The sequence below is a fragment of the Lepidochelys kempii genome, chromosome 9, assembly GCF_965140265.1.
Source record: "Lepidochelys kempii isolate rLepKem1 chromosome 9, rLepKem1.hap2, whole genome shotgun sequence".
Classification (NCBI taxonomy): domain Eukaryota; kingdom Metazoa; phylum Chordata; order Testudines; family Cheloniidae; genus Lepidochelys; species Lepidochelys kempii.
The window spans coordinates 49981829-49994981 of NC_133264.1; the positions used below are offsets into that span (position 1 = coordinate 49981829).

At 41.1% G+C, this 13153-nt stretch overlaps 1 protein-coding gene across 3 annotated transcripts in view; it reads right to left on the bottom strand.

Moving 5' to 3' along the window:
* Nucleotides 1-2810: 2810 nt before the first annotated feature.
* The window catches only part of TRA2B (transformer 2 beta homolog), a 35278-nt gene continuing 24935 nt past the window's right edge, over nucleotides 2811-13153 (bottom strand). For all 3 annotated transcript variants that reach the window (XM_073360304.1, XM_073360305.1, XM_073360306.1), the window contains 5 exons: nucleotides 12900-13015; nucleotides 11464-11547; nucleotides 9136-9201; nucleotides 7793-7866; nucleotides 2811-6684 (listed from right to left, as the gene is read on the bottom strand). In XM_073360304.1, the coding sequence (XP_073216405.1) occupies nucleotides 6674-6684; nucleotides 7793-7866; nucleotides 9136-9201; nucleotides 11464-11547; nucleotides 12900-13015 (351 nt within the window). In that variant the 3' untranslated portion in view covers nucleotides 2811-6673. The remainder of the gene's footprint in view (nucleotides 6685-7792; nucleotides 7867-9135; nucleotides 9202-11463; nucleotides 11548-12899; nucleotides 13016-13153) is intronic.

Sequence of the window (13153 nt, forward strand, 5' to 3'; positions counted from 1 at the left end):
ATTGGAATCATGCTTGCTAAATGGATGGAACGAGAACAGGGACACAGGCAAGGCTCTGTGATGTCAGAGCTGGGAAAGGCGGACGTGGGGTAAATGCTCTGTGGCATCAGAGCTAGGAACAGAACACTGAGGAACTACTGGCATATAGAGATAAGCCCAACCGGTGTGAAGGCCTTTGGATTCTTGCTTGGAAACTAACCCCAATAAACATCGTATTGTCTGCACTTCTGGTTTCTGTCTACATAAGAACCAGGAGAGAGGGTGAAAGGAAAGCCCTCTACCACTGCCTACGGTCATCAGGTGGGGATGGTGAAGAGGAAGAAATGCCAACTGTAACCTGCAGTTCTGTATGACATCCTCCTTCACCGATGGAACCAGTGCACGGAGGGGGTCCCACATATCTGCTATATGGATCCCACAGCCCCCAATAGGGCCAGAAAGAGGGGCCAACCATTTGAGAGGGCCCCCATGGCATGGAGAATCATTGGTCCCTAGGGAGGTTGTGTCCATAAGGGTAGTGACTAAGTGCATAGATCTCCTGTCCAGTCTTGGCTCTCTCCAGGGGAAAGGAGGAGGGACGAGCTTGCAAGATTCATCTAAATCTGAAAATTGCTCCTGTTGGAATGGCAAAGCCATTGGTACCAGGGCAATCATGCCTAACAGCTGAGTGAGATGGTTCCTGGTCCTCAGGAGGGCTGGGCCAGAGAAGACAGGAGATGGCAGGCAGGGGAGGACGATATGTGTAGGTCTCAGGTGTTGTGTAGGTCTCTGTGCACCCTGGTTTGTGGGGGGGGGGGGGGCGATGATTGATTGGTACTGCCAGTACCAGTGCATCCCCGTTTGTGGTGCAGTCTTTGGGCAGATGAGTCAGTACTGCAGAGTCCACACCCACACTCATGGACAGGATTAGCAGATGAGTTTCTATGCTTCAGTATCTGACTCACTGACTGAACTAGTTGATCCTTCTTATGCTCTTTACCCTCTAGCCTGGGGGATTTCCTGCAGAGCAAATTCCTTTTGGTCTGCATATGAGGGCTTACCCCACCTCAGTAGGCTTGGAGAAGGAACGCATCTCTTATGGACAGCCCTCAATAGGGATCTGTCCTCATGCCTGTAAGAGTGGCCCTTGCTCTCACAGGATGCCCTGGAGCAGCATTTCCCAAACTTTTTTGGCCACAGAACACTTTTTAGCCTCTTAGGGAACGCTTATAATATTATTTTGTAGTCGTTTGTGTTATTTATGCTCAAATATATTTTATTAAACAAAGCAAAAATACAAATTTAAAATAACACAATTTCTAACTGGAAAGCACATATAAAGTAGTACAAAAATCAAGTGCAAGAGTCAAAATTAAATTCTAGATTCTTTCACGGAACACCTATTCACCTCTTGCGGAACACCAGTGTTCCACGGAACACAGTTTGGGAAACGCTGCCCTGGAGGAAGAGTCTGGGCTTAGGAAGTTGAAGGCTCCACTCCAAACGGCATGCTCAGAAGATTGCTGCTCATTTGGTTAGAGCAATGTACAGAGGGGTCTTCCTAGCCTAAATCAGAGAGATGTCTTCTCCATTAAATGTTTCCTAAGGCAAAGCTCACTGACTTAATCAGTTCTCAGTGGAAACGAGTGACATACCACACTCCACTGAAAATGTGTCTCATGCAGACAGCAGAGGCAGCATTGGTGTGTGTTGCTGATGAAGATTTAGGGCAGGCAACAGTTTTTGAAGCCTAGGACTCTGGTCGTAGTCCCAAACTGAAAGGAGGGAATCCCAGTCTGGAGAAAACCACTACTTTAAATATACTAAAACTAACTGTACTAAGCTAAAAGAATAACTTACAGTTTTACATACATGTCTGAAAAGCTGGAGAGAGGACACAGGATTCCAACTCAGGCCATGCGGTGACAAGAACTGAAGGGGCATCAACCCACACTGCCTCTTACAGCCTTGCTAGGGAGCATAAGGAGATCTACTGCACGGGTGCATGCGCATCCACATGTGGAATACACCCAGAAGAACGAGCACTCAAAGAAGAAATGAACACTTGCTGGGAATCTGGTGCTGCCAGTAAAATAGTTTGTACAGCACCTGACACAATGGGGTCCTCCTCGCTACTGTAATACAAATATAAAGTGATCTCTGGTGTGTAAACTAGAGCAGTGGCAGTCAAAATCTCCATGTAAGCTTCCAAATAACTGAGGCGGAGATCTGAAAAAGGGCTGCCTCTCAGCCTCTTTACTCCACAAAGGCTTTTGAGCAGGAAGGGGCAACTGTAGTGCAACCCTGGCTCCATTACCAAAGCAGCTATCCAGATGCAATGCAGGATACACAACCAAAACAAACTATAAACTTTAGCTGAGTTGCTAGGTAACTGTTTTCTTGGGGTTTTAGCTGCACATTTCAAGTGTTCTACTGATTGTGGCAGTTATATGGGAATAGGGTTGATAAAAGGCACATCACTCAACCTCTACCCTTTCCAGATGTTGCTTTGTTACACAGATGGGAAACTGAAGTTCACTGTTTGAATTCAATGAGCCTTGGTCAACGGTTTGGAGTTTGTGTTATCACAACTGGATTGGATAGTAGGTGAATATGTTCTCTCAACAGGTCACGTCAGAGGAGTTAGTAGCAGTGAACTTCCATCCTTACATGAAGACGACTATCAGAACAAAAAGAAAAGGAGTACTTGTGGCACCTTAGAGACTAACCAATTTATTTGAGCATAAGCTTTCGTGAGTTTCACGAAAGCTTATGCTCAAATAAATTGGTTAGTCTCTAAGGTGCCACAAGTACTCCTTTTCTTTTTGCGAATACAGACTAACACGGCTGCCACTCTGAAACCTATCAGAACAAAACCAGCACTGATTCCCGACCCCTGCCACAAACTGCACTTTTGGGGACATAGTAAGGATGTACAACGTACAGGGGCGATTCCCCTGCTTGCATACACATACTTGCCCAAGTACAAAGTGTAGCTGCAGTAGCAGAGCCACAGCTTAGCCATGCCGAATATGCTCCCACATGGTTCAGGTAGGTTTATACTCAGCCTGGCTAAGCTCCGCCTCTGCTGCTGCTACCTGTGCTACACTGCTACTTACACGCATGAGCACTAGCGCAAGTAGGCATGCGAGCAGGAGAAATCAAGCCGCTGGCTTGTAGCACAGGCACAGCTTAAGAGAACTCCCAAAACAGGGAGGGCCTTGTTCTTTAGCCAGGCCACTTCTTGACCATCATTCCTTGACTTCTACACTAACGCCTCTGGTTTGGGTTTCCCAACTATCTGGATCTGTGGTTGGGCTAGTCATGAAAACTTACCTGAGCTCTGTGCAAAGCAGGGACAAGTTAGCCAACAGCTGTTGTTCAAATCATTCAAGCCATTCTGCACCTTCATACACTTATTTTCTCCTGGCAGTGCATGGCAGCCTACAGGAGCCTGCTAATATTTTTAATGCATTTGTTCCAATTCGGAATGGGGAAAATGTCCAAAAACAGACCTTTTAAAGTTTTTCCAATAGAAAACATGAGACAGAGACCCCACCTTCAGTATAACCAACAGTTTGGTGGCTAGGGGACTAAGCTGGGATGGGAAAAATCTATGTTCACATCCCAGGTAGAGGAGAGAGAGAGAGTCTGGAGAAATTCAATCATGGACCTGAGAAACCTTCTAATGAAAGTTTTGAACACAGTACATTCCCAGTTTCCATTTTGACAAACAGCAATCTTCCAATGGCAAAAAAGCCACCACGCCCCCGAATTCCTACTAGCTTTAATCATCCGATCGCATCCATTTCCTCACATTTCAGACATGCCTATTTCTAAATAGGCCCTCTGTCACTGCCAGGTACCCTCCCAATTTTTGCTTTAAATGGACTAGTTGTGTGTGCCTAGACAGGACCAAACCAGACCAAGTACTTGGCCTTTACAAAGCTGTACCAGGATTTAACTTTTTGGGGCTAGATGCAAGGCAAAGGCCTTCTTGTTTTAAGCATGGTGATTGGAACACCCTTTCAAGTACAAATGCAGGATAGGACATAGCATTAGGAGGCCTGCATTCTATTGCCAACTCTGCCACTGACTTGTAGCAGGGTCTGGTGCATCTAACAATGTACAGTGTAAGTTAGCATGGGACAGCAGCATACCATAATACCATATGTATTAATGTTTCTTGAGTATCCAAATCTCTGAAGTCCCCTTTAAGAGATCCATGGCTGCCTCTCCCTCTCACCTTACTATTCTGTTCAATTTAGCTTCTTACATACAAACATCTCTGGTATCTGTACACACTACAGAATAAAAATACCATACGGCCTGCATCAATACATTGTTTCTTCTCCATTTCCCCCTACTTTGAGGAAAAAGTGCAATACTTAAGTTTTTTTGCTCTATGCAAATGGTGATGTTATTAGTTGCTTTGTAGGAAAACAGATCAAATGACATTCGTAAATGGAAGATCTCCCAATAGAGGTGTTTCTAGCGGAGTCCGAGAGGGATCTGTTCTTAGCTCAGTGGTATTCAATATCTTTAAAAATGATGATCTCAAAAGACAAAATCATTACCTTTCTGGTTAAAAACAAACCAACCAACTTTCAACGATGGTGGAATGGTAAATTATAACGGGGAAGGTCAGATCTATACAACCCCCTGGATTACTTGGTAAGCTGGGCTCACTTGAACATGTATGTGTGACCAATTGCAAGATCACATCTAGGAACAAAATGTACACTTACAGAACAGGGGACTGAAACCTGGAAGCAGTGACTCCAAAAAGGAGGTAAATCATGGTTAACCAGCTGATCTTAAGCTCCTAATGTGGTGGCTTAGAGTATTAATGTGACCTTTGGAGGTATAAACAGGGGAACATTTGAATAGGAGTAAGGTTGTGGCATTACCTTTGTAGATGGCATTAGTAAGAATGCAGTTTCCAGTTCTGGTATCCACACATAGTGCAGATCAAGTGGTGATTTGATCATGGTCTAAGTACCTATATAGTGAGATCTCTGAAAGTAGAGGGCTCTTTACGCTATCAAACACATAGCAAAATTCAAGTGAGGGTAATGAATCACTGGAACACTGTTGGATTCTCCATCACTTGACGTCTTTAAATCAAGATTGGGTGTCTGTTTCTAAAAACACTGCCCTAATTCAATCACAAGATAAGGGTCTGATGCAGGAATTACTGGGTGAAATTCTTTAGCCTATGTTAAGTAGGAGATCCCTTCCGGCCTTAAAAATCTACAAAAGCAAGTTTGGAATAAAACTTTGCAATTTAACCCAAAAGGAGTGAGATTGTGGTCATACTTTGTGCTGATTACTCCTACAGGAACTTTCTCAGGATAAAGCTAAGAAAGTCACTTAGTATAGTTGCCACCTCCTCTCCATTTTCATTCTCGTTTTACCTCCCTATCCCCACATTTTTCTTTTCCTTCCTGGTATTGTTGATCCTTTAAGTTCCCCACCTCCTATATAGGCCATATGCTGCTCTTTCTACTTGTGAATGGGTGAGAAATCCACTGATGGCAAGCAGTGTAGCAAAAACAAACAAAAACTTTAGTAAACAGAAGAGTCGTAGGAAAGCTACTTTGTAGTATGAAAAAGTAGGGAGCTAGTAGGCTAGTTCTGTACATTCATGGTCTCCAATACTTCAGAGATTTAAAAGCTTACTTCAGGGATTTGCGTATTACAAAAGCTACATTCTCAAGGAATAATTCCATTTTAAAGCATCAAAACAGTTTAGTTGGTTACCTTCGGTTAGTGAAAACCTTACAGGTGAGAGTCTCGGACTTTCTATGTTCGTTAGTTGTGTAAGTGTTGTCTACTCCAGTGAAATCCATTCCCTGCCCAGTCCTAATAAAGCATATGATCTCATTTACAAGCCTTCAGACAGAACGTTAGGAGGTGTAGAATGTATTATGTCACCCCATGACAGACAACCGAAAGCTCAAATATTACCATACAACAGTAATTTATAAAAAAGCCTTCTCCAAGTATATAATACTATTCAACTTACCCATCCCTCCTGCTACTGTACAAGTTACACATTAAACGTCTAACTAGTCAGACCTTTAGATGAGCATCTATTTACAAGCCACAAAGCAGCGATTTTGTAGAGTAACTTTTGTCCAGATAAAAACAGTATAATCTTGACATTTTATTAATGGGCTTCATACTATGCATATTCTGGAAGGCTGTGGAGAAGAGTGATGACTGTCTTTTCTCTTAATTAGCTACTGAATTTGAGAGTTGGAGGAACAGATTACTTTGGCTATGCATAAGATTTGGGAAGTAAAAATCAAACTGTTTATTATTTACCATTTGAAAGCATTTTACACAGGTTTTGATCTTCAGAATACCCTGGAATCAGTAGAAAAAACTTTAAATGAACAGTTTTGTATAATAGAAACCTTTCAGCAGTCAAAATTCTGACTAAAAAAATACATGCAAAACATACTCCTCTCAAAAACACAACTTTGAACAAAGCACCGAACTACACAGATATGCAGAATGAAACAGCATTTTAACTTCACCAAAAAGTAGTCTTCATAAAAGGTGTAAAAGTCACCTATTCACTAGGCACTGCTCACTTTTTAAACAGAATAGACAATAAAAATATTGTCCACATATCTGCGATCCCAGCTCAAGGGCTGTAGTTAGAAATTCATTTAAACTTCATGTTTTAATAGCGACCTGTAAGAGAAAAAGTATACAAAACGAATTAATGTATGTTATTACTAATAGGCTAAATCTTTAACAATATCAATCAAAACCTTTCAACATCTTGATCACCTTGTTCAAGTAGGTAACAGAAATTCAAGAGCTAAGGGCTTGTCTGCATAGGGAAATTTACCAGCATTAACTATAGCACTGAACTTCCCTGTGTAAACAAGCCCTCAGATACTTGACATATGGAGGATTGGTGTTTCAAGGTACTGAGAAAGGACAGGGACAATGCAGATTACTATGTACGGCAGAAGGATGTTTCCATGTTTATTAGCAAAGAATGTGGGAACATTACTAATGTATTCCTTAAGAACAAGTAAAAATAATGCAATGGCATTCTATTTTAAACAGAACCTCCCCATATGAATACCTCAACAGAATGTGCACTGATAGTGAGATACTCCAGACAGAAGCCCTTATTTTAGCAACTTTTTGATATGAAATATACTAATACAAAAGCCATTACTCGGACTTTAATCTCAGATTAATTTAAAAAGTGTTCTCTGTCCTATAGAAAGTACCATGTTGGGAAACTCAGTTACAACATGTTAGCCTCTTCCAGGATTGACCATTTGATCTTGGGCATAACCAAAACGTTAACCATGACATGGCAATATGGTATAACTGGGTCTCCCATGAATTTTTAAAAGGAAAGTTATGCCTGGCAAGGACACAGTAATGCAAGAAGGCAAGAGTAAAACTGACATTTGCCTTGTCCTTAAAAAGGTGGTCACTTGCATTGAGAACTCAGTTTTTTTCCCCCCGCAAGGGGCATTTGGGCAGGAGGAGGGAAGGATAGCTCAATGGTTTGAGCATTGGCCTGCTAAACCCACGGTTGTGAGTTCAATCTTTGAGGGGGCCATTTAGGGATCTGGGGCAAAAATTGGGGATTGGTCCTGCTTTGAGCAGGGAGTTGGACTAGATGACCTCCTGAGGTCCCTTCCAACCCTGATATTCTATGATTAATACTCTCACCATCTAGTTTAAAGTTCCAGTAGTCGCATTCTCAAATTTTTTATCTACATGAAAGTCATCATCCAATCAACGTCACAGCCAATTCTAAAACAAGACTTACGAGGTGAATAGGATCGAGATCTGGATCGAGATCTGTAACCTCCTCGGCTGTAGTATGGGGATGGTGATCTTCTCCTGTAGAAAGGATTAACATGATAATTAAGCCAATTCAGGTTTCACAGTAATTAACACTGATCTACATAAATGGAAATGATACCAAGAAATACCATATTATAATTCTCCTTCAACACCCCGTTGCTCGTGATTAGTGTACATGCCATGAAAACTGGTCACCAGAAATTTAAGGTTAATCCTGTCACACATGCATTCTAGCTGCCTGTGCAACATTCTTAACTAGCAGTTGATTCACTGAAAACCATGCACTGCTAAGCTGACACAGGAGCATCTGTATACTGTATTAATAGATGCTACCTAAAAGTCAGTAAAGGTACTAGAACATAATGGCCATATGGGGTCACACCAATGGTCCATCTAGCCAAGTATCCAGTCTTCCAACAGTGCCAGATGCTTTAGAGGGAATGAACAAATCAGGGCAACTGAGTGATCCACTCCCTGTTGTCCAGTCCCAGGATCTGGGAGCACACGAACAGCATGGGGTTTGTCCCTGACCATCCTGACTAATAGGATGAATCTATCCTCCTGGAACTTACCCAATTATTTTTTGAACCTAGTTATACTTTTTGCCTTCACAACATCCCCTAGAAATGAGTTCCACAGGTTCACTGTGTGCTTGGTGACTGCATGCCTATAGAAGCTAGTAGTGTATGAAGAAAGCAAGCTTGAGGTACTTAATATTTCCAGAGAAAAGGTTTCATTTTATATTTTAAAAAACAACCACGAGTCATGCCAATGTTAACTTTTGGACTATTAAACATTCAGAGACTGAGAAACATTAATCTTAATGTAATCAAACAGCATACCATAAGATAAGTAACAAACCAATACTACTTATCTTAGCTATTCATCACCAAATATTTAAATTGGAAAAAAATTTAACACCAACAGCTGCAATCTCTGGGCTGGTCAAAAATTAGCACCCCCCCCCCCAATCAAGGCTCTCTACATTTGTCCCCCCCAACTTATTCTTGTCCCCCAGGGACTAGGTGCACAGAACAGTTTAAGAGTAACTGAAAAAATTCATTACACATGGAAAATTCACAATCTGTGCCAGAGTGTCAAGCTCCATCACCAGCCTATGTTCTCATCAACCTATATAATTTTAAATTTGGTGAACTTTTGTTTTATTCGTTCACCAGTGACCACTACACTTTTTTTTTTATGCTTCTGGATGTACATTAGGGCTCAACTGTTTGAATTTTTTAGGCAGGCTGTTTCATGAACATTTCTACTGTTCTTTGGATATTAAATCCTGTCCAAGCATACCTGTAAATCTGATCCCTGTCTTGGGCAGCTCTCCATCCTCCTCCTCCTCCACCACCACCTCCTCCTCTGTGAAGACAGAAGCAAAATAACCTTTTTTGCACTTCATTATTTTCAAAAGGTATAAAAACAAGGAAAACAGTGTTATATCTAATATAAAACTACAGCTGGATCACACAGGAAAGACAAGAAAATACCTAAATAAAATGTGCTGCATTGTGTAAGTGAAAGCTACCTGTTTCATCACAGTTCATGTGTGTATTATGCCCAGCATGGTTTGGCAAAAATCACGAAGTGTCTGGGAAAGTTGAGGAAGTCTCATGGTCCAGTTTGCCAATATTATACATTACAATTTCCTATCCTCCAGGTAGCAGCAGTTTGGGAAAGGAAGAAGCTCCATCATTCAGAAGTTAAAGCCATGAGGTGCAACAGACTGGTATCAGACACCCCCAGAGGACCCAGCTCAAAGAATACTCTAGAGCGGTAAGGAAACTGAGCATGGAGTTTATTTTTGTATAGATCTGTGCATTTCTTATGCTACTAAAGGACAGGCAGTGAGTGGTGTTTTAGAATCCTGTGCAGAGTCTGCATATGTTGCATGTTACACCTATTACATGACCTTGAAGAATTAACTTGTGGGCCCAGACAACCTACAAAGCTGGAGTTGTGGGAGCCACAGGGAGCCTGAGGGGCAAGGCAGCAGCAGAGGCAAGGCAGGAGCGGGGAAGGAGAAGAGGTGTTGGATGGGTCTGGGGTTCTGAGGGGGCAGTCAGGGGACGGGGTCCAGGCTGTTTGGGGAGGCACAGCCTTTCCTACCTGGCCCTCCATAAAGTTTCACAAGCCAAAGGTGGCCCTCGGGCCAAAAAAAGTTTGCCCACACACCTGTCCTAGAAGGAGTGACAGGAAAAAGGACTAAGGGAAACAGTTGCTCAGAAGGGATATTTTGAGCCAGCTAAGGAATAAAAAGACAACCTCAGATTTAAAATCTTATTGTAACTGCACAAAATCTGCCTCAGGCCTGATGATAGGAAGTCATTAAAAAACAAAGAAAATGAACTACTAGATATTAGCGTAACATTTAAATTTTGTCTTGACTGTTGCATGGTCCAACTTTGTTCATGCAACCAATCTGAAGATTCAGATGTAACATGACATTTTTCATCAAGACCACCACCAACCGGCTATATTCACGTGTTTTAAATAAATTTCAAACAGTTCTACAATTTATTTATGGCAACATATGTTAACTATGAGCTTTCAGTCACCTTAAGTACAACCATGCTAGGTTTGTCAGGCTTAAATCCTCTGCAAAATAAAACAGCGATTAAGCCTCATTGGCACTGCCACTTGAAAGGCTAGAGGGCAACTGTTAATCTACGCCATAGAATTCAAAGTTCCTAGACTACCCCTGCATTCTACGGCGTTCTCTATAATTCAATCCTGCATACGTCTAAGCTTTCACTTTCTTCCTTAATTTGGTTTCTCTTCTCATTTCCTAGAGTTAGTCGCTGTGTTGGTGGATCCTGAAGCAACTGTTGTCCATAACAGGCTTTACAACAGGAAAATCCAGCTATGGGTGCCAAGGAGTTAGCGCATAGATATGAAGCCGTGAAATATGATTGCCCTCTGTTTTATAGAAAGGCTATGTGACATTTTCATAGTACATCTGTCCAGTGCAAGGACAGATTTAATTTATGACCCTGTCTACACTTTAACTTTCAAAATAATCTTCCACTGTTGTACTCAAAGTGGCAATAACTTTTGAGCACTGGTGGTCACTGCTATTTTTACCGCTGTGTTGACTAAGTTTCTCTAGAACATGGCTAGACCACCAGATGGGGAAATGCAAGTGGTAGATGTCTATACTAGTACTTTCACCACTGCTGTCTCTTGGAGATTCCTCCCCCCCCCTCCCTTTTTGGGCCAGTGTACAGAAGAGGCGTGTATGTCCGCTTGCTCTTAAAGCTGAAGTATTCACAGCAAACACACTTAAGCTATTAAACTACTTATACAGATATATGTAAGTATAGCATTATGGACTATTTATGTTGAAATTAGAGATCTCATTCAAATTGAAATTCTGTCTGCCTGTCACATTGCCATCTGTTATATCTGATGTACAGCCAAACAATTATTTGCAGTAAAGACCAAAGATTTCAAAACCAGAGCTTGGATGTAAAACAGTGACTTCAAATGAATTTCAAAAGGTACAGTTATAAAATTTAGTAAGTTAAAGAAATGCAAATAATTTACTTCCAAAAGCACGAGTTTCAAGAGAAACTAGCCCATGGTGATCTGCACATATTTTGTTATTTGTTAATAGTGGCTCACCTATAAGATCTGCTGTAATATTCACGATCATCATACCCTCTGTCATACCCTCTGTCATAGTAATCTCTTCGTCGGGAGCTGCCACTGCATGGAATAGTGAAACAAAGTTACAAAAATACAAAATACTGCATACAGGCAAGCCTAGCTGAGTCCTACAGCACTGTAGGAATCTTCAAATAAGGTAGTCAGGAAATATAACTGCAATCTCAACTTGGATTTAATTTTTTGACATGAACACTAAGTTTAAAGATTGCAGGAGGAATTCTTTTCTATGACAACTTTCATCTATTCCTAACTTTCGGGGAAAAAAGTCCCCTCTGGAAGGATTTTTCCTTAGGTGAGGCCAGTATCATAGAAGATTAGGGATGGAAGAGACCTCAGGAGGCCATCTAGTCCAACACCCAGTAGGGACTTAAAATGTATGAACACAGTTTCAGTTACACAGCTACTAAACTAACATTTCAAAAAAGCTGTCAGCTGACAAAAATGTTTTCTTCAAGACTTTCAACTTGAGATCTTAGTTCTCATATGCCTTTGATGGTATGAAACCAAATTTTTAATGTAAGCGTTTTAGATTGCAAACTCAGATTTAAAGCTATACATTTAACATTTCCGGGTATGGCCTCTCCTACTGTTGGTCTCCAACTACCCATGCCCTCTTGGTTTTCCTGGCACCACTTCCCAGGGAAAACAATGATGTTGATAGATCTGGACGAGTCACAGCAAGTTAAGAACTGACTAAATTACGGAACATTAGAAAGGTGGATACAAAGTACTGAAATTGATGCATTTTTGGTGCTTTAGGTTTTTTTAAAAGTGTTCTATTACCAGTAAGTGACATAAGTTCATGTAGTTTTATTTCTATTTATGGTTATCTAAACACAAAGTTACAAGTCAATAAATTATTGTACACAAATGCATCTTGACTTTTTACAGTTAGAAAAAGCATACAACCTTTGAGGGCTACCCCCAAGTAAGAATTAAATAAAAATTATGGAATTTGCTTCAACAATAACTACACAAGTTAGTCATTTTCATTAACAGAGTGGCAGTTACTTCGCTAATAAGTGCCATCATTTGACATTTTAAAAGGTTGTTTTATCTAAAAATTCAATTTTTAGATAACTGTCAAGGGGGAAAAAAGTAGTTTGATACGTAGCCCCAATGTTGACTGGCATGATTTTGTTAACATTTGGTGCAAGTATACAAATCAAGGTGCACTATTATTTTATGCCCATATACTTAGAGTTGCATGTTTACTTTTGAAAGTCTGGGACTTTAACAAAAGTACCAAAAAACCACCACCACCACCACGTGGATGGAGAACTCCTACAAGAGCAGAGATCATTTAACAAAATAAAACAAAGACTACTTGGCGAACAAAATGTGCATTTCCTTTATGCCACTTGTGCTATTCAATGTCTGAAATAACTTACTAAGTTGGTCTCCCCATGTAGATTCCAGGTGTGGGGGTGTGAGGCCTTTTTGTTATGGAGAAATCTACCCGGATTCTTCTCCCATCAAGTTCCATTCCATTGGCACGCTCTTTAGCCTATATGGAGTGAAACAATCATGATTTAGACAGTTTTAACTGCAAACAGATTAACTTCAGCCTAATAACTGCTAACCCAAGTTTCCATCAACTACTTCTCCTTTCTCAGGTAGCTGGGGCTGGATCATTGATCTGTCT